We start from the raw sequence: 20,648 nt of genomic DNA, 5'->3' as shown, positions 1-20,648 counted from the left end.
AGAAACCGAGATTTACACTGTCCCAATGGGGTAAAATAGTGATCTTGGCAGAACCAGCGGGGAAATGTCTAGTACAGAAAAGCAACACATTGTGGCGTGATTTGGGAAATTATGTTCGCAGCTGTCGGGAGAAAAAGAAAACACTGCAAGATTCATGCTCAAGATTCCCGCTCATTTGGCGACCTTTTTTAAGCCCTGTCACTCTCCGGTTGTCAGTCCGTCAGTGAACCTCTGTTGTTACCAGGGTTGGGTAAGGTTACTTTAATTTGATTACTTTCAATTACTGTTGGATTACTCCAATACCAAATATGCTAATAAAAGACAAAAGAAACTAAATATGAATAAAATTATGACTCACAACACGTGGTAAGCTTTCTCTCCTGGCTTTGATCTCTTTAATCTCTGGCAAAACTAACATAAAATGCGACAGAAACAAAATCAAAATAAATCCAAACAGCTTGCCAACATCATTTTTGCCGTTCCATGTATTCCGTTACTCCCCAAGCCTGCACAAAATTTTGTAATTTTATTCATACTTAGTTTTTTTTGTCTTTTATTAGCATATTTGGTATTGGAGTAATCCAAAAGTAATTGAAAGTAATCCAGTTAAAGTAACCCTACCCAACCCTGGTTGTTACAAGGCAAGCATTTTTGACCCTGACTCGCACCTGTCCCGTTTTTTGCACCCGTTTTTCTACCTGTCCGTTCCTGATCTCCCCGTTTGTCTCCGGCCTACGACCAGTTTTTGATGCCGACCACGTCAGCATCAAAAGCGGGTCGCTTCAGAAATACGACAAATGATAACCAAAAACCTCACTGAGTGTGTAATTTTTTCAACGGCATAACAATTGACAGATTTTATAGCACCGATTGACGGCAGCTAGCCCAGAGTAGCGGCTGAGCTAGCATTGCCAGTTGACCTCATGTACAGCCTTATTTTTTTTTTTTAAGTTGAAAAAAAAAAAAAAAAACTGAAAATACATCGAGATAGTATTTATTTTCCCAATAGCAATGAAGAGCTAACAAGTGACAGAACTCATAGCAGCAATTGACTGCTGCTAGCATTCGCGGCTGTACTAGCATTAGCTGTCATGATTGCCCTATTTGAAACACCTGTGGCAGCTTGATTGGCGCCAACAGCCCGGACAAGCTGATTGGTGGCCACACCCTTCTTAAGCCCCCGACTTCAGTTCAAACTTTGTCAGATCGTTGCGAGCTGTTGTGTTTCACTCAGTGAGCGTTCCCGTCCGACTCCGTCTCTGTGAAAACCTGCTTCCTGCCTGATTTCCGTTTTCGACCCGTTTCTGAAGCTGACTACACCTGTTCTGCCTGCCGCCTGCCTACGACCACTATTACGAACTTTACATCGCTTCTGATCTCCAGCATTGGTCAAAAGACTTGCCATTCCCGCCTTTCTTCTTCCGAAACAGAAGTGTCACTCCCGCCTTGCTCGTTCCCGCTCTCTGCCAGTCTTCGAATCAAGCAATCAAGCAAGCCTTACTCTCACTCTCTTTCAATAAAATCTGAGAAACACATGCAATTGAGTCCTGTGCCCGTTCTGGTCTGTGACATTAGCATTTGACTTCGACTGCCTTCGTGTTTTACTCTCTCCTCCTTTTTAAACATTTTTTATTCAGTTTGAACACAAAAAAAAAACACAAAAGAAACTGAAATATCATTGTGTTGGTCATTTTTTGCTAGCAAGCTAGCGGGACGAATCATGTGAGAGTGTTATCTGGACGGCAGTCCTACAATTTTGGCCAAAATCAATTCAATATGGCTCGTTTTTTGATCCTGACCACGTTTTTGCTCTCTTGTCCCGTCTATCGACCTGTTTTCTGTCCCTGACACCGCTGTCTCCCGCTAGGGAAGATCCACTTCTGTATTCGGATCATCGTCTGTTTGGGAGTGCAACTTGCTTCCCGCGTCCAGCTCTTTCTACTCAATAAACTTGTGGTTGGGTCCTGATTCCGTTCTGGTCAGCGGGGAAATGTATAGTACAGAAAAGTAACACATTGTGCTGCAATTAAGACACTTGTTTGAAAATTATGTTCACAGCTGTTTAGAGAAAAAGAAAGCATTGATTCGGCAACATTCAAGTGGTAAAACTTAAGGTTATTTGAGGGAGAACGAGATTCCCACTGTCCAAATGGAGTAAAATTGTGATCTTGGCAGAACCAGCGGGGAAATGTCTAATACAGGAAAGCAACACATTGTGCCCTGATTTTGCTACTTGTTTGCAGACTATGTTCACAGCTGTCAATCAACTAGTGGAGCGGTCGATATTGAATTCAATGTTGGCATTAACATAAAGAATACAGGGTTCGTAAGGGTGCTTGAAATCCTTGAAAATGCTTGAATTTTAATGATGTGTTTTCAAGGTCAGAAAAATGAGTCAAGTGTTTGAAATTGTTGCGATTGCTGTTTCTTGGCAGTTTGACTCCAAAGACCACACAAATTGTTTTTGTATTTTTTTTAAGTGTGTGAAAACAACGCCGACACACGCCTGCTCTGGTGGCTTGTGGTTATGGCGTTGTCATATGAAGCGTCACCACCCTCTACTGGTTGCATCCAAGAGGACGGCTCTGGAATTTATAGAACATCAATTTTAAACCAGGTTAAAAGTGAGGAGGTTGGTTTTCAAAATAAAAGATGAACGATGTGAGACTTGTACCAAAAAAAGTTTCTTCCTCAATTTTGAGCAAGAAGCAGCTAACCAGTTGTACTGTGAAATCTGGAATTAACTGTAGTTCGATTTTCGAACACTATAATAGTGAGGTAAGTTTTCAAAATAAAATCTGAGAGATGAGCAGTTATTTTTTTAAAGCACAGCTAGGATTTCCAAACTAGGGTTTGAAAGCACAAAACAGGGGTTTTAAAGCACAGCTAGTGTTTCCAGCTATAGGGTTTCAAAGTAGGAGTTTTGGCGCTAAACTTGGGTTTTAAGGCCCAGCTAGGGTTTCTAAGTAGGGTTTGGGGCACAAGCTACGGGTGTATAAAGCAGCTAGGGTTTTCTAACTAAGGTTTCAAAGTAGGGTTTTGGGCCCAGACTAGGGTATTAAGGCCCATCTAGGGTTTCTGAGTAGGCTCTTAAAATCGAGTTTTGGCCACAAATTAGGGATTAAAGCGCAGCTATGGTTCCTATCAATGGTGTCAATGTAAGGCTTTTGGCCAGAATTAGGGTTTTGACTTAAAACTCAACTAGGGTTTTTTTCTGAATTTCAAAGTAAAGTTTTAGGCCTTAACTAGGATTTTAAAGTGGAGCACGGGTTTCCAACCAAGGTTTTAGCCCCATACTAGGATTTTAAAGCACACCCAGGGTCCCTAGAAAGATTATTAAAGTAGGGTTTTAAAGCACAGCTAGGGTCTCTAAAAAGGATATTAAAGTAGGGTTTTAAATCACAGATAGGGTTTCCGAACTAAGGTTTGAAAGTAGGGTTTTGGCCCCAAACCAGGGTTTTAAAGCGTCCCGAATTTTGGTTTTAAAATGTAGCAAGAGTGTCTATTAGGGTTTCAAAATAGAGTTTTGCACAAAAACCAAGGTTTTAAATGGCACTTGAATTAAAGTTATGATTCCATTGAGGCAAAATCGAAAAAAACGCCAACAGAAAAACAAAGATAAGGTTGCTCCCCCTACACCTGTCACTGTAGTACTTTTTGAAAATCAAATCCAACACACAACTAAAACTTTTCCGTGAGAATTCATTATTTGTTGATTTTGTTACAAACCTGAATACAAAGCGGTGCCTTGAGTGTTTTAAGCATGAGTGTGAATCTCCAGCACACGCCTTTGGAATGTAAGCCCGAATCGACAGCACACAAAGCTCCATGGACGGCAGATGATGAAAGAGTGAATCACTCTCTCATTTTTCACTCTTCTGTCTCGATATTTGGTTTAATTTGACATGGACGTGACCTGACTTCCAGGAACATGATATACGTCCATATTAGCATTAGCGAGATTCATTTGTTTTGATTCTATGAATGCCATGGTGGGGCAGATCATGTTTATAATTATTATTTATCATAGTCGATTGGTCACGAGAAAAGAAAGGAGCTTTTCATTCAAAGAATTTTAAAATTAAATCAAAAACAAAACCCTGTTGTGTGGGTAAAAATGCCTTATATAATGCCCATGTCATTGCTGGCCAGGGAGGAGAATCTTGATATACTCTTGATATATTAGTAACATACAAAGAACTAAATTTGTTTATCATATCATTGGGGTATGTAAGGTCACTTCAGATTAAAATTAGTATTATAATAATATGTCCTCGCTACATGGCCTCAGTGATTTGCGGTTCCATTATCCCGATTACATATTGCTGCAAATGGGGGCCAGCAGAGCGTATATTTGTTGTATCTGGCAGTTTCTTTTCACTGTTCTGTCCATGAAATAGTGAACTGCACTTATGCATCCGTGATCCAATATCCCCAACCACATATTGTTGCTATCAGGGACTGGTAGAGCTCATTTTTGTCAGGCGTTGCGGCTCTATTTTTCCATTATCTTAACCAAAAAGTGAACTGTAATCGTGCAACTGCGGTTCATTATCCCCAATCCTATATTAGTGCAAGCAGGGGACAGCAGAGTGCATATTTTTCCGGGCCTTTTTTCCTTCTTATTGCCGTTCTGTCCACTAAAAAGTGAAATGTACTCTTATGGCCATGATCCATTATCTCTGATTGCATATTTAAGCGAGCGGGGCCAGTGGAGCACTAGTTATTTTTTGCCGTTCTGTTAACAAAAAGTGAACTGCAATCGTGCGGCCACAACCCATTATTGCCAATCCTACATTACTGCAAGCGGGGGCCTGCAGAGCGTATTTTTGTCAAAGCCTTTTAGGTCTTTTTTGTCGTTCTGTCCACTAAACAATGAAATGTACTCTTGTGGCCATGATCCATTATCTTCGATCACATATTTCAGCGAGCGGGGCCGGTGGAGCAGTAGTTGTTTCTTGCCGTTCTGTTAACAAAAAGTGAACTGCAACCGTGCGGCCACAAACCATTATCACCAATCCTATATTGCTGCGAGCGGGGGCCTGCAGAGCGTATTTTTGTCAAGGCCTTTCAGGTCTTTTTTTGCTGTGCTGTTCACTAAAAAGTGACCTGCACTCATCCGGCCGCGATCCATTTTCCCTTCTCATCTTTTGCTTCGAGTAGGGGTTGCTGACCGCATTTTTGTCGGGCCTAGCGGCTTTCTTTCCGTTCTGTCCACTAAAATCTGCACTCATATGTTGCACTCTATTCCCCCTTAATCTGGAAATCTGTCCCCCTTTAAACCCACTAACAATCCAACTTGGCTAAAGTCTCTTTGTAGCGGTGGGATACCTTAACCAAACGGGTCGTAGGGGCACGATTTCCTGTGGTGCGTCTTGGGCAAGTACAGCCTGGTGGCGCCCATCTCTCTCTCCAGGCCAACCAATGTTTCCACCTGGTCTTGAACTGCACTGGTAATAAAAGTGACCTCTTGTTTTGTCAGTGACCTTGAAAAATGAGGCTGAGGAAGTCCTGCCTCATGCTCACGTGTTGAATGTTTCCTGTTCGAGCAGCTGACCCTTGCATGACACATCATGTATGTTATGCTTGAAAATCCGCTTCATTCACTCGTGGTCATGAAAAACGAGTGCATGTCGAAATCATTTATGTTATTATCATTTATGGCATGCTAAATATTACCCTATCGTCCATGTTTACACACCAAGAATTTCTGGAGTTGTTGCCCCCTCTGTTGGGAGTTATAAGAATTACACTAGATTGGAAATGCTTGGAAACGTTTTATGAGTTTGGGGTCTGTTCCAAGAAGTTTTGAACATGACATATGATAATACAACATATAATCTTCAATTTTGAGGGTTGGATGGATATTCTTTTGAGTACTAAATACTTTTATACTCGTTAAATCCGCGAGTTACATTACTGGAATCTATAAATTTCATAGTAAATTATCAATTTTTGTGTTTTTTTGTGTACTCTTGTACACACAGAAAATATTATTTGCAATTTTTGAGCATTACATGTTAACAATATAAATACTGTATGTGCATATATATATATATATATATATATATATATATATATATATAGTGAAGAAAATAAGTTTTTGTCCACCCTGCTATCATGTATAGTGATTTCTAGATTTTTGTTTTATTTTATGTCTTTCACAGTGGACATGCACCTACGATGAAAATTTCAGACCCCTCCATTTCTAAGTGGGAGAAATAACAAAATAACAGGGTGTTCAAATACTTATTTTCTTCACTGTATATATATATATATATATATATATAATGTATGTATTTGCCGTTCTGTTCATAAAAAAAAGTGAACCGCACTCGTGCCGCTGCGATCTATTAGCCCCAATTGCATATTGCTGCAAGTGAGGACTGACGGAGCGCATTTTTGAGGGAGGGGGGAAGCGCCTTTTTTTTTTTACCTTTACTGTATTTCCGCCTATAATGAATGAATTTTGCTGCGATCAAAGGCACTTTTGCCAGGAGATGGTCGTAAAATTAAGTGCCCATGATCCATTATTCCCCAATCCTGCGAGTGGCCAATGGCAGAACCCTTTTTTGTCTGTCATCGTGGCTTTTTTTTTGCAATTTTGTCCCTGAAAAAAAGTGAGCTGTGCGGCCGCGTTCCAATAACCACGATCGCATATTGATCTATGTGGAGGCTGGCAGAGCGCATTTTTGTCAGACTGTGCAGCTCTTTTTTGCCATTATTACCACCTAAAATGACCTGCACCCGTGTTTCCGCAATCCATTATCCCCAATCCATTTTCTTTTAACTGTAAATAAATGACTGGATGCTCTAAACACAGTTTTGTTGCTCTTTGACAACAGCATTAAGTATTCTAAATATATATTGATACGAGAGGAGATTGAAAGAAGATACTTTCGTCGGGAGGTGTGCCATAACTCGAAATGCAGTTGTGGCCGCGATCCGTTATCCCCAGTTGTCAACGTCTGAGAGCAGTTGTTGTCTTTCCTGTTATTTTAACCTAAAACGAATAGTACTCGTGCGGCCGCTTTCCATAATGCCCTGTTGTCATTTTAGAATGTCAAAGCGACAAAATGTAGTGAAACAGTTCACTTGTTTCACATCAAGTATTTTTTGATAATTATTTATCTTTGCTTATTATTCATATCAACAAAGTTTTTGCTTAATCAATATTTTTTTTCCCGCGAGCAGGTGCTAATTGATACACACAATATTCCTTTTTTTTCTTTCAGGTCTTTTATTACATGTTTATCCTAGCATGCAAAAGAAAATTCTGATTCGCAATTAGGGGCGGGGGGCTTTTTTTCTTCGTAAACATTCATTTCATGCAAAAAAATGTAAATACTACCCCCCAAAAAAATGCAGCTGTCTTTAGAATACCAGCGACAGTATGAAGGTAAATCAATCCATCACTGCATTACCAAGAGAGGTACCAAAATAGGTTTTATTTAAGAACATTGTCAAAACATTTCTCTTGCATACAAACGCCTTAAAAACAAAGACAATTTCGAAGAACTTCACAGATTGTACAAAAAATGCTCATCGAGAAAAGACAAATCAGTGATTTATACCCCGCGGTTGCGTGTTTATTGGCGAGTGGAAGGAAGAGCGTTGACCTGATATCGGCACGTGTCTCTTTCAAAACAAGGAACTAGTGTTTTCCTCCGCTCGCGTTGATGCCTCACAGAATGACCAATCGCCATTGTTCAACATCAACTCCTTTTCCGGCCGAGAACTCAAAACTAGCCCCCGCGAGCATTACTTATTAACGACATCTCGCATAAAAGGACGGTAGTGTTATTATTTTGTTTGGCAAAATCCGAGACGTCGCAAACTTTTACGCTTATTTTCCTTCCCATTTTCAAACAAGTAAACCTTAGCGAACCCAAAGAAAGAACTCCAAAGGGCGTTTGGATCCAGTACAAGAAGAAAGCCCTTCCGACTAATTCTAATTTTCCTGAGATACCTCGAAACGGAAAGTAGTCGGACCCGAGCAGGCACTACTTTTCATCATAAGACGAACTGGCGAGCCTCATCGAAACGGAAAAGCTCGTCCGCTCGTTTGCATTTTCAAGTCCTCTCGTTTTTTAGCGACAGGCCGCAGTGCGGTGTCGTCCGCAACTTATCAAGAAATGCCTCAAAATACAAGTCGCCTCTTTTTTCTAATTAGCGTCGCCCGCTGCGTTCCAGTCCAGATCAACAATCATTTTTGCATACAAGGAGATTAGCAAAAAGCAAAATTAAAAAAAAGTAAACAAGCAAATTAGAGCGACTCGTTGCTGTCGCTTCACAGGCAAGGTAAGCTTTTAAGCGTCATCCTCAATCATTCCCTTTTTCCTTCCCATCACCTCCAAATCTCCTTTTGCGGTTTAAGACTCCGTGCGAACGGCGCGTTTAAGATTTCAGCAGGTCCTGCTCTGGTGTTTTAGGACCTTTTTCAGCTTTGGGTGTGCCCAAGTTGCCTTCCACAAACATGTTGGGGATTTCCTGGCCGAAGTAGATCTTGCTGTTGCTCGCTATGGCTTGATACTTCATGAGCTCCAAGTACTCGGGGGTTAACTTGAGCTAAAAGACACAGAAAATGGGATTGTTCCACTCATTTGACGCTGTACAACAGGAGATACTTTTTTTGTTATGGAGTAGCGCAAAAGGCTACTCAAACTAAGGTTATGAAGCGCAGCTAGGGTTTCCATCTGGTTTTTCAAAGTAGGGTTATGGCCTGAAACTAGGTTTTTAAAGTACAGCTAGGGTTTCCATCTTTAATTTGAATGTGGGCCGCGACTAGGCATTCTCAGTGCAGCAAAGGTTTCCAGCAAGGGTTACAAAGTAGGGTTTTGGCCTGAAAATCAGGTTATAAAGCGCAGTGAGGGTTTCTATTTGGGGTTACAAACTAGGGTTTTGGCCCCAAACTAGGGTTTTAAAATGCAGCTAGGGTTTCTATCTGGGGTTTCAAAGTAAGGTTTTAAAATAATAATAATAATAATTTCCTTGTATCGTCATTCTGTGTAACAATGTACACAGAACGAAATGTCGATTGCACCTGACCCGTTGTAGCGAGCCGATGCAGCCGCAGCCAACATAGGGCGCCGCCGACCACTTTTTAAGTCTTAGGAATGACTCGGCCGGGGCGCGAACCACCGACCTCCCAGTCTCAAAGCGGGCGCCTTACCATCTAGGCTACTGAAATGCAGCTATGGTTTCAATCTTGTGGTTTGAAGTTAAGCTTTGCTCCCTATCGAGGCATTCAAAGTGTAGCGAAGGTTTCCAGCTAGGGTTACCAAGTAGGGTTTTGGCCTGAAAATGTAGGTTATAAAGCGCAGCTAGGGTTACTATCTGGGGTTTCAGCCCAAAAGTAGGGTTTTAAAGTACAGCCACGGTTTCGATCTTGTGATTTGAAGTTGGGTTTTGGTCCTTATCTAGGTATTTAAAGTGCACTTAAGGTTTCAAAGCAGGGTTTGGGGCCAAAACTAGCGTTTTAAAGTGCAGCTAGGGTTCCAACAAGGGTCTTCAAAAGGGCTACCTGTTTAGTATGCATTTCTAAGTGAGTAATTTGTGTCGTTACACCAGTATTGCACTGTTATCTGAGATATTCATTATTTTTGGATCTAGAACAAGGGTGGCCAACCCGGTCCTCAAGAGCCGCATGTCCTGCATGTTTTTGGAGTTTCTCTGCTCAATTACAAGTGAGTCCAATCACCTGAGTCATTATCAAGCTCCCACACAGCTTGCTAACAAGCTTGAAATTTGCATCACCTGAGTTGGAGAAGAGTAACCTTCAAAACATGCGGCTCTTGAGGACCAGGTTGTCTACCACTCATCTAGAACATCCCTCGAAAGTTTATTTAACAATTATTTAAAGAGTGTTTACTAAAATGTGAAAATTGAAATGTATCATTGCTTTCATGAGATAAAAAAGAAAAAAACATTTTTGAGATGATAATACCGATAATTATTACATTTAGTGTTTATACCTGGTTAGCCTCAGCAAACTTAGCAGCAGTGTAGAACTCTGCATCCGCCCTAGCCTTCTCCCTGGCTAGAAAGGCGGCATCTAAAAGAATACACCACACCGAATTAATAAATAACACTTGCAAGAGATGAAAAGGAAGCACTGTACATAATATCTAACCTTCAATTTCTGAGATCTTCTTCTCTGTTTCTTTTTCCATCACTTTCTGCTGAAATTGGATCTGGGCTACCTGAGCCACTTTTTCGGCCTCTAAACAAACGAACAAAAAAGAAAACGGTACAGATGCAGGGAGAACGCGCAAACTAACAAACGAAAACTAAAAACACGTTTACCGATAATGGCTTTCTTTCTCTCGGTCTCCGCCTCCTTTTCTACCACCCTCTGAGTCTGAGCCGTGATTAGCAGACGTGTTTTCTCAGCTTCCCTACGCAATTTTACACATTTGTTTTCAATCCCCTGAACTTCTTAGGATTATTGAGTAAGCCATTGGCAAAATATGAATCATACGGAGAAATTCCAGGTCAAACTCACATGAGTTCAAAGTTCCTCCTGATAGACTCTGGGATCTTTGGCTTGGTTACACGGACAGCCTTAAACAGAAAGTTAGACAAAGGCTTTTAAATCCACCACAAATTATTTCCACACCTTCTAAATTGGTGCAAAATATTATTTAAGTAGGATTGTACTGCATCCTAGTTTTTAAGTGGAATGAATGGGTCGATATTTATTCTTTATGACTCCGAAATAGAGACGAATAAAAATGTTTTTAAAAAAATGGATAAATGAAAATGTAAGAAAAAAATAAATAAGTACAGTTTAAATTTCCGATAAATACAATTATATTGTTTGATTAAATTTTAAAAAATGTTAACTAAATAAATATAACAATGGAAATGAAATAAAATGTAAATAAAAATTTGAAAATATATTAGAAATAAAGAATTAACTGTTAAATATATGACAAAAAAGAGTTTAAATAAATATGTAAATAAACTAAATGAAAAAATAATTAAAAAAAATAAAATAACTAAAAAATGTTAAAATAAAAATACATTACAATAAATAAACTAAATAGACATAAAAATGTAAAAACGAAAAAATATATTTAATGTAACTAATTTAAAAATGTAGATTTAAAATTAATAAATGTTAACAAAATAAATAAAAATTTAAAAATACATAAATATTAAAAACAATTGAAAATCTAAAAATGCATTAAAAATAAACAAATCAATTTCAAATAAATGATGAATCGTTTTTTTAAATGTAAATAAATAGATAAAAAACAAAATTAGAAAAAAAACTATAAATAAAAAAAGAGAAACAAGTGATTAAATAAATGCTAAATCAAGTTAAGCAACGTTTTTAGTTGATGAAAAAAAATGATAAACAAGTTTTTATCTATATGCACTAGAAAATGGCCTAGTGAAACATTTCATTTTTGCAGAAAGGATAATATCGAAATTATATTTTTTGTGTGCGTGTTTACACTTTGCAGCTTACTTTAATCATAATTTACCAGATTTTACTACATCTGTTTTATATTTTGGAGTCAAATAAATAAAAACCTATTCATTTGTCATAGTTACTTTATATGGTAAATATTTATTCTCATTGAGATTTTTTTTTAACTAAAACCAGGATGAAAAATATTTTATGGGAACATTGAAAAATGTATCCCAATAAGCCAAGCTTTATAGTATGTAGTACAAAAAAATAGGATCTTAAGGGGAATCTGTAGAGTCCTAAATAAATAAATGAAAAAAAAAGCACATATATAAACAATCAAATACATTGAAAATGAAAAAAAAATACAAATGTAGAAAAATTGATTAATGAATTAAGGGTAAAATAAAGTTAGGCAGCATTTTTCCCCAACAACATTTTATTTCAGCTTTACTAATCCCTGACACTTGTACAAGCGGTACCTGAATGGTCAGTCCGGGTGCCATCACATTAAGATCCTTCTGCAAGGCAGTCTTCAGGTTTTCATCGATTATATCTGTGCGATAAAACAACATTTATCAATTCCCTTGCCGTTTATTGTAACGTATCATTTGGTGAGAAAACCAACCAAAGAGCTCAATGTAGACCTCTTGCAGAGTGTGCACGCTGCAGAACTGATTCAATTCGTGATGAATCTTGTTGAAAATGAGCGTTTTGTCATAGTCGGCTGTGTAGTTCCTGACTATGTCCACCACTAGAAACCGAACAGAAAGCAAAACAGCGAGGCCATTGCTGACACTGGGCTCATGATGAAACAAAAGGAACTTATGCAATTGCTTCTGAACATGTTGTACCTGCCGAGGAGACCAGCATGTTAACAACTTCGATTCTGTCGAAATAGATCATCACACCGCCGCTGCCGGAGAGATGGGAAATGTGTCGGTATTATCGCAAAAGGAAAGCCGCAAAGGCTCAGGTGAAAATAACATGTACACCAGAGGTTAGACTTGATTTGGGTATTTTTGTAATACTTTGACCGCACACATACGTGCCCGTTACGCTTTAAAGACGTTTGAATTGATTCCCATTGATACTCTTTTCCGGACTATAAGTCGCTCCGGAGTACAAGTCGTATTTTGGGGGGAAAATGGTTTAATGAAACCCAACACCAAAAACATACATCTCTTCTTCGGAGGCAATTCAAAATAGAAGCAGGCTGAATAAGTTCCTATGGTACACCAACATTATACGATTGGCATGGCACAACGTAAAGTAGTATTCCAATAACTCATTTTCACTCCAAATCACTAAATTCAGTAAAATATTCATTCTCTGTGCCACTTTAACTGGTAAACAATCCGCCGATTCAGTCTTCCAGTTCCCCATCTCTTACGTCAGACTAGTCTGCTATTCATAATTCTCAGCTTTCTATCTCCAGAATACGATTCTTTTCGGTGCCATTTTTATTCATTTGTTTTCATAAATTAGACATCACTTTTGAGCATGTTAGAAATATTTACTTTGGCAAAAAGTTTCAGGTTTTAAAGAACCTGAATGGGAAAATATTGCCTCTCGTTAAGAGCGTGCTTCAGGATACGAAGTCAGGAGGACGCACCTATCATCAATCAGCCCAAATTAAAGACATTTTACTAAAATTGTACGAAGTCTCAGAATTTGTAAAAAGGAATCAACCGGAAAAAAAGTGTTGACAAGTCGTTCATAAGGAAGTCTGCCTCACGCATTTGTGACGGACTGTCAAAAGCAGACGTCATTGGATCAGTCTTTTAGGGAACGCAAGGCAAAAAGGTAAATGAATTATTTTATTATTTCCTGTATTTCACTTTTTTTACATTACATTTACATTTATGTTTACAGCGAAGTAATCAATTTTGACATGGATTTGTTTCATGTTGTGATGCTCTTTTATGATTTATCAAGAAAGAAAGAAATACTGTACTTTTGCAGGGCTTGAAACGGATTAGAGCATTTTCATTTAAAATGCTTCTCTAAATACAAAGTTTTCAGGTTACGAAGCTACTCCCAGAACGAATTGAATTTGGATGGTGTTTTCTCAGCCCCTGGTTACAGCATTTTGCACACCGTACGGCCTTAACAAATAATTTTGCCCAAAGGCTTAGAATATTCAAACTTTGCAAAGCGCGCATGACTGCAAGATACGTCACTAAAATGCCGTTCTACTTTCGGTAGACATCATAAAAGATGCTGGTCTGCTATTGGCTTGAACTTCTACGATGCTCTTTCTCTTTGTTTGAATATTTAGTTACGGATCTCAAGACTTGCCGTAGTGGTAAAGGAAACGATAAAAACATGATAAACGTGGAAACAAAGATAGCAATTATCAAAAAATATGAATAAGGCACACACAGGAATATGGCTGTCACCAGTCGACGTTCAGAGTAATTATTTTTTTAAAAATTATACAATTTAAGCAGGCAAGTATGAGAATCCGCGCAATTAGAAATTTGAAATCCCTTTTCACTTTAAACGGACGTGTCCTCCCTTTCGTGCATCCACCCAATAACACCACTGTACCGGCTCAAGTCACATCACACCAAAGTTAAATCAAAAAAAACATTTTTTCTTTCTAAATAAAAATTCATTTACAATGTTACATAATCATATACGTATATATTACACATAAGTAGTTCTTACTATATACTACTTTGTTATTTTCATGCTTGTATCTGGGCTAACAGGGGCTCAGAACACATTAGCTAATACCATAAATTTCTGTCCTCCGCTATACAGCAATTACAGGTTGCAATCCCCATGTTAAAACGGATGAATTGTCATATCCTTGGGTTCTACAGTATTTTAAAGTGATCTTTTTATTGCATGGATAGTCTTGTGTTTTTGTACCTTGTTCCACAAGGTACATTCTTGATCTCATCAGTCTGGAGCGTAGTCTGAAATCCAAACACACCCAAAAAAAAAGTACAAAAGATAGCTTAGATGTCACAACCATTTCACCACATATCACAAGATGAAACAGCAAACTTTAGTGTACACATTTCATCATTTTCTCTTTAGGCATATGTTGACACGCACACTGTTGACTTTTAACTTCCTCATTCTTGTTAAAATGACGGCAACCTTTTACCTGCACTGATCTGTAAGTGGTAATGAAAGGCAACATGATATGATACCCAGGACCATTTGGACCAGTCAGCAAAGCCCCGCCTCTGAAAACACATTTCAAAAAACAAAACAAGAAGCAGCTTGTGAAAGGATTTCGTAACGGATTGATATCTCCTGATTACAGTAGAAGAGTGTAGAGAAAAGCAAAAGGCCTCAAGGGCAAAACGTTGACAAATTTTACTCTGCCTGCCACACAATGTAAACTCAAAAGTGGATCATAAATCTACAAGTGACGTCAGTTTCCGCGCATAGGAAAAAGAATAAGTCAAGTTATCATAGCGTAACATTATTTGACTGTATAGGTTGTTCCAAGAAATTAATTGCCACCAATTGTGGCACTTTTTGTCATATTAAACCACCAGACAGTAAATAGAATGCTTTAATGTCTTGTTATTTTTAATTTAATAATCAAAGCATTTTATATCATGCCTGTTTTATGACAATACCTGTAATAAACAGCAAGGTGACCTTCCTCTATTTTATGAATGGACGAGTGCAGAAAGACAGCCGCCACTCCTGCTATCGCTGCAAACACAGCCCCGACATGCGGCATCATCCTCACCTGCGGACAGAACAACATGTTTTTAAGTATTTTAAATCAGAAATAAGCACACAAGTATTCTACAAATTCGTATTCAATGACCATGTAAGGCTAGGGATCAACAATACTCTGCTATAACGATCTAATCCCCTTATAAATCAGCCCGATTTCATTTCTAAGGTTTGAACTTAAGGATATCTTCAACTACAATGATTCCCAACAAACACATTATAATTGGAGATTTATTTGACATTTTATTCAACTGTTCAAATTCAACAACTCTGATTTAAAAAAAATTGAAAACGAAAGGGGAAAAAAGGTTGATGGGAAAAAGCTGGAGCTTATCTTGGTCCCATCTCCTTGACAGTCAAATCCCTTTCCACAATAATCAAATAATGCAACCAAAGTATCATAACAAGGTATAGCATGTAAATTGACTCACATATTGTCAAGTCAAAAAAGAATAATGATCATTTGCTTCAGATAATAAATGTAACATTCCAATTAATCATAACACCATCTGATTCAACATAATCACACACAAACATAAGACTAAGACAATTTTGATGTATGGATATTCCTTAATTTTTTTTTCCTCTCGATATTTTTCGGGATGTTTGACGCGACATTTTAAAAGACCAATTCAATAATCTTGATTAGTCAGTTACCCATAAGACATTACAATAATATGTTTTACATAAAATTCCATTCCCTCTTCAAAAGAAATACTGATATTTTTATTGAAATACCTTTAAATTTCCTCAAATGCTTTCCTTAATAGAGCATGGATTTAATACAAATTTACCATTCCTTTAACTTTAGGTTAGTGATTCTTGAGTAGCCACCGGAACGCTGCCATTGCAACACATTAAAATAATGATTGTGAATTTCCCTGCGGGGATGAATAATATATCTATCTATGATGCCTGGTACACGTACCCATTCAGCCCCAATTATAATAACGCAGATATATGTTAAGCTGTAAAACACTGAATGAATGAATATTATATGTAGTTCAAAATGTATAATTAAATACATCTGAACGGAACCAGCATTCACTCTGTAGAAATACATTTGTGGTTGTGTGCCTTGTGGTCAGATCTATCCAATGCAAACTATGTGATTCGCAATAAAGGTTGTAAACTTTTGCATGTGATTGCTTAGATTTTTTTACCAGAATGTGGTTTGTTGTGCTGGTGGCTCTACTGAATTGCAGAACTTACAAATATTTAAAATCATATTTGAGAAAGAATGGAGCAGTTTTCCTAGTATAATTGAAGACTGTAATCTTTAGGTTAAAAGTGCTTCTTAGACAAGGTTTTCACTTAAAAAACTACAAAGTAGCATTCACTAATAACTTACATATACAAATATGGTACAAAAATATGAACTAACATTTGTCACAATCAAAGTATTCCAAACAATCATCACATTCGATGAGAACAATGCTTTATTTTATTTGGATTTTCTTAGTTTTCCTAAAAAAATGTCTGTAGTATTACCAGATTACTATAAACTGGCGTAGTAAACTATGGAAGATAATTGGCATTTGGCATCTTTGGGATCGTATTTTCTACCCCCTGGCAGACCCTAAATGTCCTTTAATACAAAGAGGCAGAGACACTTCCTTCCCACAGCCATCACCACCCTAAACAAGCACACAAATAACACTGAATAACATCTATGGAAAAAAATTATATTCAAATGTTATTCTATATTCTTATTTTTGTTCAATGTTACTGCTAAATATAATTGCAGTTTTTTTTAATGGACTATGTTCTCATGCACTTAAAATTTAACCCAGTCTAAAAGCGCTACCTTGTAAATATTGCATATTTAGCTTGATATTTCTTTTTTTTTTTAAATCTTAGTTTTTTTTCTTTATAGTCCTTTATTGTTTATCCTGGAGAGCCACGTTTATCTCATTATAAACAATGTAAACTACAGTATGTCAAAAAGGCGAGTATATCCCTCACAATTTTACAAAGATTTGATCAAAATGTTTAATTGAAAAACACAAAGGAAACATCACTTCGACACAATGAATGGTAGTCTGTGTAAAGCTTACATAGCAGTGTGAATGTATTTTTTCCCTCCCCAAAAAAATAAAATCAAAATATATCTTTTAGTAGCTAAACTCTTGGAAACAAAGGTGGGTACACCCTTAAGTAAAAGTTCTTGAAGTTCAATATTTTGTGTAGCCACTGTGATTTGGCAAAACCACCTTAATCACCCTGGCTATAGATTTTGCCTGAACCTCACAAGTTATCACTGGAAACCTCTTCCACTCCTCCATGACAACATGACTAAGCTGGGGGAAATTATAGATCTTGTCAACTGTAATTTTGGATTTGTGTACTATCTATGAGGTGACATGTCATCTGTGGTTCTGAATTTGTATACCATCTTTGAGGTAGTTTGATTTTTGCAATCGGGAGATGGAATAAGAGCTTGCTCTGTCCACTCCACGCATCGGCCCGGCATTGCAGTACCTCCAGGAACGGTGCATCCGCACTGATCGCTGCTCGGCTCTGTGGCTAGGACCTTGACTCAGCCTCTTGGCTGAGAGCAAGTGTCTCGGCCCCTTGGCTTTGTAGCGCATTATGATTTGACCGATAACGGATAATAGATAATTGATAAAGAATATAGAACAATAAACCTTACAAAATCCTCTGTGCCAAATAAATTCATCTTTGACTCATCAGACCAGAGACTATCTTTACAGTAATCCACTACCTTTTTTTTCATTGTGTTAAAGCAATATTCATTCAATAATATTCTATTAAACGTTACAATGAAATCTCTGCAGAAATGCGAAGGGTCAGCTCACTTTTGTGACATACTGTGCAATGTAATCAATGACAATAAAGAATTCGATTACATTCTAACATTGCCAAAGTTAGTGACTACTAAATCAGAGGACCTTATCATTTTACACCTTAGTTTTTAACAACATGTAACAGTGAAAATGATAGTAAGCTATGTTTAGTATTTTAACCACTTTATTCAAGCGTTCTTTTTTGTTTTGCACTTTGTTATTTAAGTCGTTCACTTCTTTGTTTCTAAAGTATGCAACAAAATGATAATGATACATCTCTAAATTGTTCATCTGGGAGGTCGGTGGTTCGCGCCCCGGCCGAGTCATTCCTAAGACTTAAAAAGTGGTCGGCGGCGCCCTCTGTTGGCTGCGGCTGCATCGGCTCGCTACAACGTGTCAGGTGCAATCGACATTTCGTTCTGTGTACATTGTTACACAGAATGACAATACAAGGAAATTATTATTATTATTATTATTATTATCTAAATGACAGAAAGAAATGGAACGAAATGTTGAATTATACGTTGTACTTTTCCTGTTTGGAATTCCAAAGAAATGCATTTAGTGAGTTCTTGTTCCAAAGCTTGACTCATTGAAACGATCAGGGTTGGGTAGGGTTACTTTAACTTGATTACTTTCAATTACGTTTGGATTACTCCAATACCAAATATGCTAATAAAAGACAAAATAAACTAAATATTAATAAAATTATGACTCACAACACGTGGTAAGCTTTCTCTCCTCGCTTTGATCTCCGGCAAAACTAACATAAAATGCGACAGAAACAAAATGAAAATAAATTCAAACAGCTTGCCAACATCATTTTTGCCTTTCCATGTGTTCCGTTACTCCCCAAGCCTGCACAAAATTTAGTAATTTGATTCATATTTAATTTATTTTGTCTTTTATTAGCATATTTGGTATTTGAGTAATCCAAAAGTAATTGAAAGTAATCAAGTTAAAGTAACCCTACCCAACCCTGGAAACGATATACTATAAAATCACTTTCACATTGCCGCTGCAGAGCCCACACCATTTAAATGCCCACAAACAACTGTCGCCACACTGACAAGTCACAATTACATACAACAAGCATGGCGATAACATGGACTACATTCTACCGCATATAAGTCGACACCAAAGCATTTTTAATAGTGACCATGAGTAACATTACAAAACGCAACCGACAAACATGTTTCTACTTGCACAATTAAAAAAAACGACGTTTGTTAGCCACAGTTAGCTTGGGTGCACCAGCTACCGGGGGCGGACTGAGGCGGCTACAACATGCTGTGTGCTAGCTAACGTCTATACGGGGAGTAGGCGCTTTTGAAATACAATAAAATAATATGTATAACATATATTATAATATAGCAGTGTGAAATGGAATATTGAGTTGTCGTTAAATAAAAATTTACCACAAACTGGAAGAGTCACGTCTCCTGGTGTTCATTCAAAGGTTCAACCCCCTTTAACCGCCTCCCACAGCTTTTTGGTTATGCTCTGTGGTGCATTCCAGGACTGTCAGAATAATCACAATTCACGTTTCGAAATGCGGTAAAACCTGTCACGCTTACATATATATTGTATATATTCATTCTAAAACAATTATCATTATTTTTATTAGGATTATGCAACTTATGTGTGTTATATTATAATATAAAGGTGATTGATTTATTTTTCTTGGGATACATAGTCCTGTGTTTTTATGCACTTCTACAATAAACTACAGGCATGTAAGTGATTATAAATACGTATAGCGAAAATTTGTATCCACAAGAAAAATTGTAAATCAAATTTTCAGAGTTTTGGCAGCAAATTTGTTTTTGTTGAGAATATCCACTTTTAATGATCAAACAAGTTATAATACTATATAATTTTCTTTTTACTCCATTTCTTTTATTAATTTACGTTCTTTTCTTCTAGAGCACTTTCTGTTTCCTTGGGACTTTGACTTTGTATTGTTGTTTGGCTGTTTTGTTTGGAATGATGCAATGTTCAATTAAAAAATAAGTATGAAAAAAAGTAATTATAACTTAATTGACGCAATATTTATGACGTATTTCTGGTGGAATTTAGGCGTGTGTGCCCACTTCCGGCTAATGTAACGTAATGTAAAATATCAAATTTATTGCTATTCTATAGTATTGCAGGGGACAGATGTACATTTATTTTTTAGGAATGTATTGTCTGATATTTTAAGCATTTTTGGTGATTTCAGTGATTATTATCTTGCCTTTGACGCATTTTATAGGAGTTCTTAACATATTTCCGGTCAAATTTTACGTATGGATGCCAATTTCCGGCTAATGTAACTTGCTGCTAGAAAAGTAAAAATGTATCCATTGTTTTGCGATTCATTTGTTTTACTCAAGGGTCATATTTTGGGATTTTAGGCACTCAACAAGCTAGCGAAATTAAGTGATTACATGTAAATCGAGCTTTTTCTGTTCCTCCTGAATCCGAGATTTGACCTCCTGGCGGACCCTCCTCTCCAGTACCCTTGAATAGACCTTACCAGGGAGGCTGAGAAGTGTCCCCTGTAGTTGGAACACACTCTCCGGTCCCCCTTCTTAAAGAGGGGAACCACCACCCAAGTCTGCCAGTCCAAAGGCACTGTCCCCAATGTCCACGCGATGTTGCAGAGGCGTGTCAACCATGACACGCCCAAAACACCTGGAGACTTAATGAACTCCGGGCGTATCTCATCG

At 37.6% G+C, this 20,648-nt stretch overlaps 2 protein-coding genes and 1 pseudogene across 3 annotated transcripts in view; 2 read left to right on the top strand and 1 right to left on the bottom strand.

Annotated features, from left to right (window-relative positions):
• The window catches only part of spef1 (sperm flagellar and cilia associated 1), a 54,339-nt gene that overhangs the window by 20,807 nt on the left and 12,884 nt on the right, over positions 1-20,648 (top strand). Inside the window, exon 7 of one of the 2 annotated variants that reach the window (XM_088351616.1) lies at positions 1,311-1,454. The exons of the other annotated variant lie outside the window; for it this stretch is intronic. Within the exon in view, the coding sequence (XP_088207742.1) occupies positions 1,311-1,376 (66 nt within the window). The 3' untranslated portion in view covers positions 1,377-1,454. Of the gene's footprint in view, positions 1-1,310; positions 1,455-20,648 lie in introns of those variants that run through there. 2 annotated transcript variants of the gene reach the window in all.
• erlin1 (ER lipid raft associated 1) lies at positions 7,421-19,487 on the bottom strand. The gene is made up of 12 exons (XM_088351611.1): positions 19,356-19,487; positions 15,025-15,140; positions 14,541-14,622; positions 14,300-14,346; positions 12,274-12,335; positions 12,048-12,173; positions 11,902-11,975; positions 10,505-10,563; positions 10,306-10,397; positions 10,133-10,222; positions 9,975-10,054; positions 7,421-8,568 (listed from the first exon to the last, which is right to left on the bottom strand). The coding sequence occupies exons 2-12, from the start codon at positions 15,132-15,134 to the stop codon at positions 8,398-8,400; spliced, it is 993 nt and encodes a 330-aa protein (XP_088207737.1). The 5' UTR covers positions 15,135-15,140; positions 19,356-19,487; the 3' UTR covers positions 7,421-8,397.
• Positions 17,519-17,633, top strand: LOC148354205 (U2 spliceosomal RNA; annotated as a pseudogene).

This window comes from Urocampus carinirostris, chromosome 13 (genome assembly GCF_059441175.1).
Source record: "Urocampus carinirostris isolate Australia breed hairy pipefish chromosome 13, RoL_Ucar_1.0, whole genome shotgun sequence".
NCBI classification, from domain to species: Eukaryota; Metazoa; Chordata; class Actinopteri; order Syngnathiformes; family Syngnathidae; genus Urocampus; species Urocampus carinirostris.
The sequence above is the reverse complement of the archived record's forward strand: the minus strand, read 5'-3'. Positions and strand labels throughout refer to the sequence as shown.

Excerpts from the sequence above, each read along its gene's own strand:
- erlin1 (XM_088351611.1), bottom strand. The coding sequence starts at position 15,134 with ATGATGCCGCATGTCGGGGCTGTGTTTGCAGCGATAGCAGGAGTGGCG. Across the intron at positions 10,564-11,901 it reads CACCCGGACTGACCATTCAG|GCTGTCCGTGTAACCAAGCC; the intron begins GTACCGCTTGTA and ends TTTCTGTTTAAG. Across the intron at positions 10,398-10,504 it reads AGGAGGAACTTTGAACTCAT|GGAAGCTGAGAAAACACGTC; the intron begins GTGAGTTTGACC and ends AAAATTGCGTAG.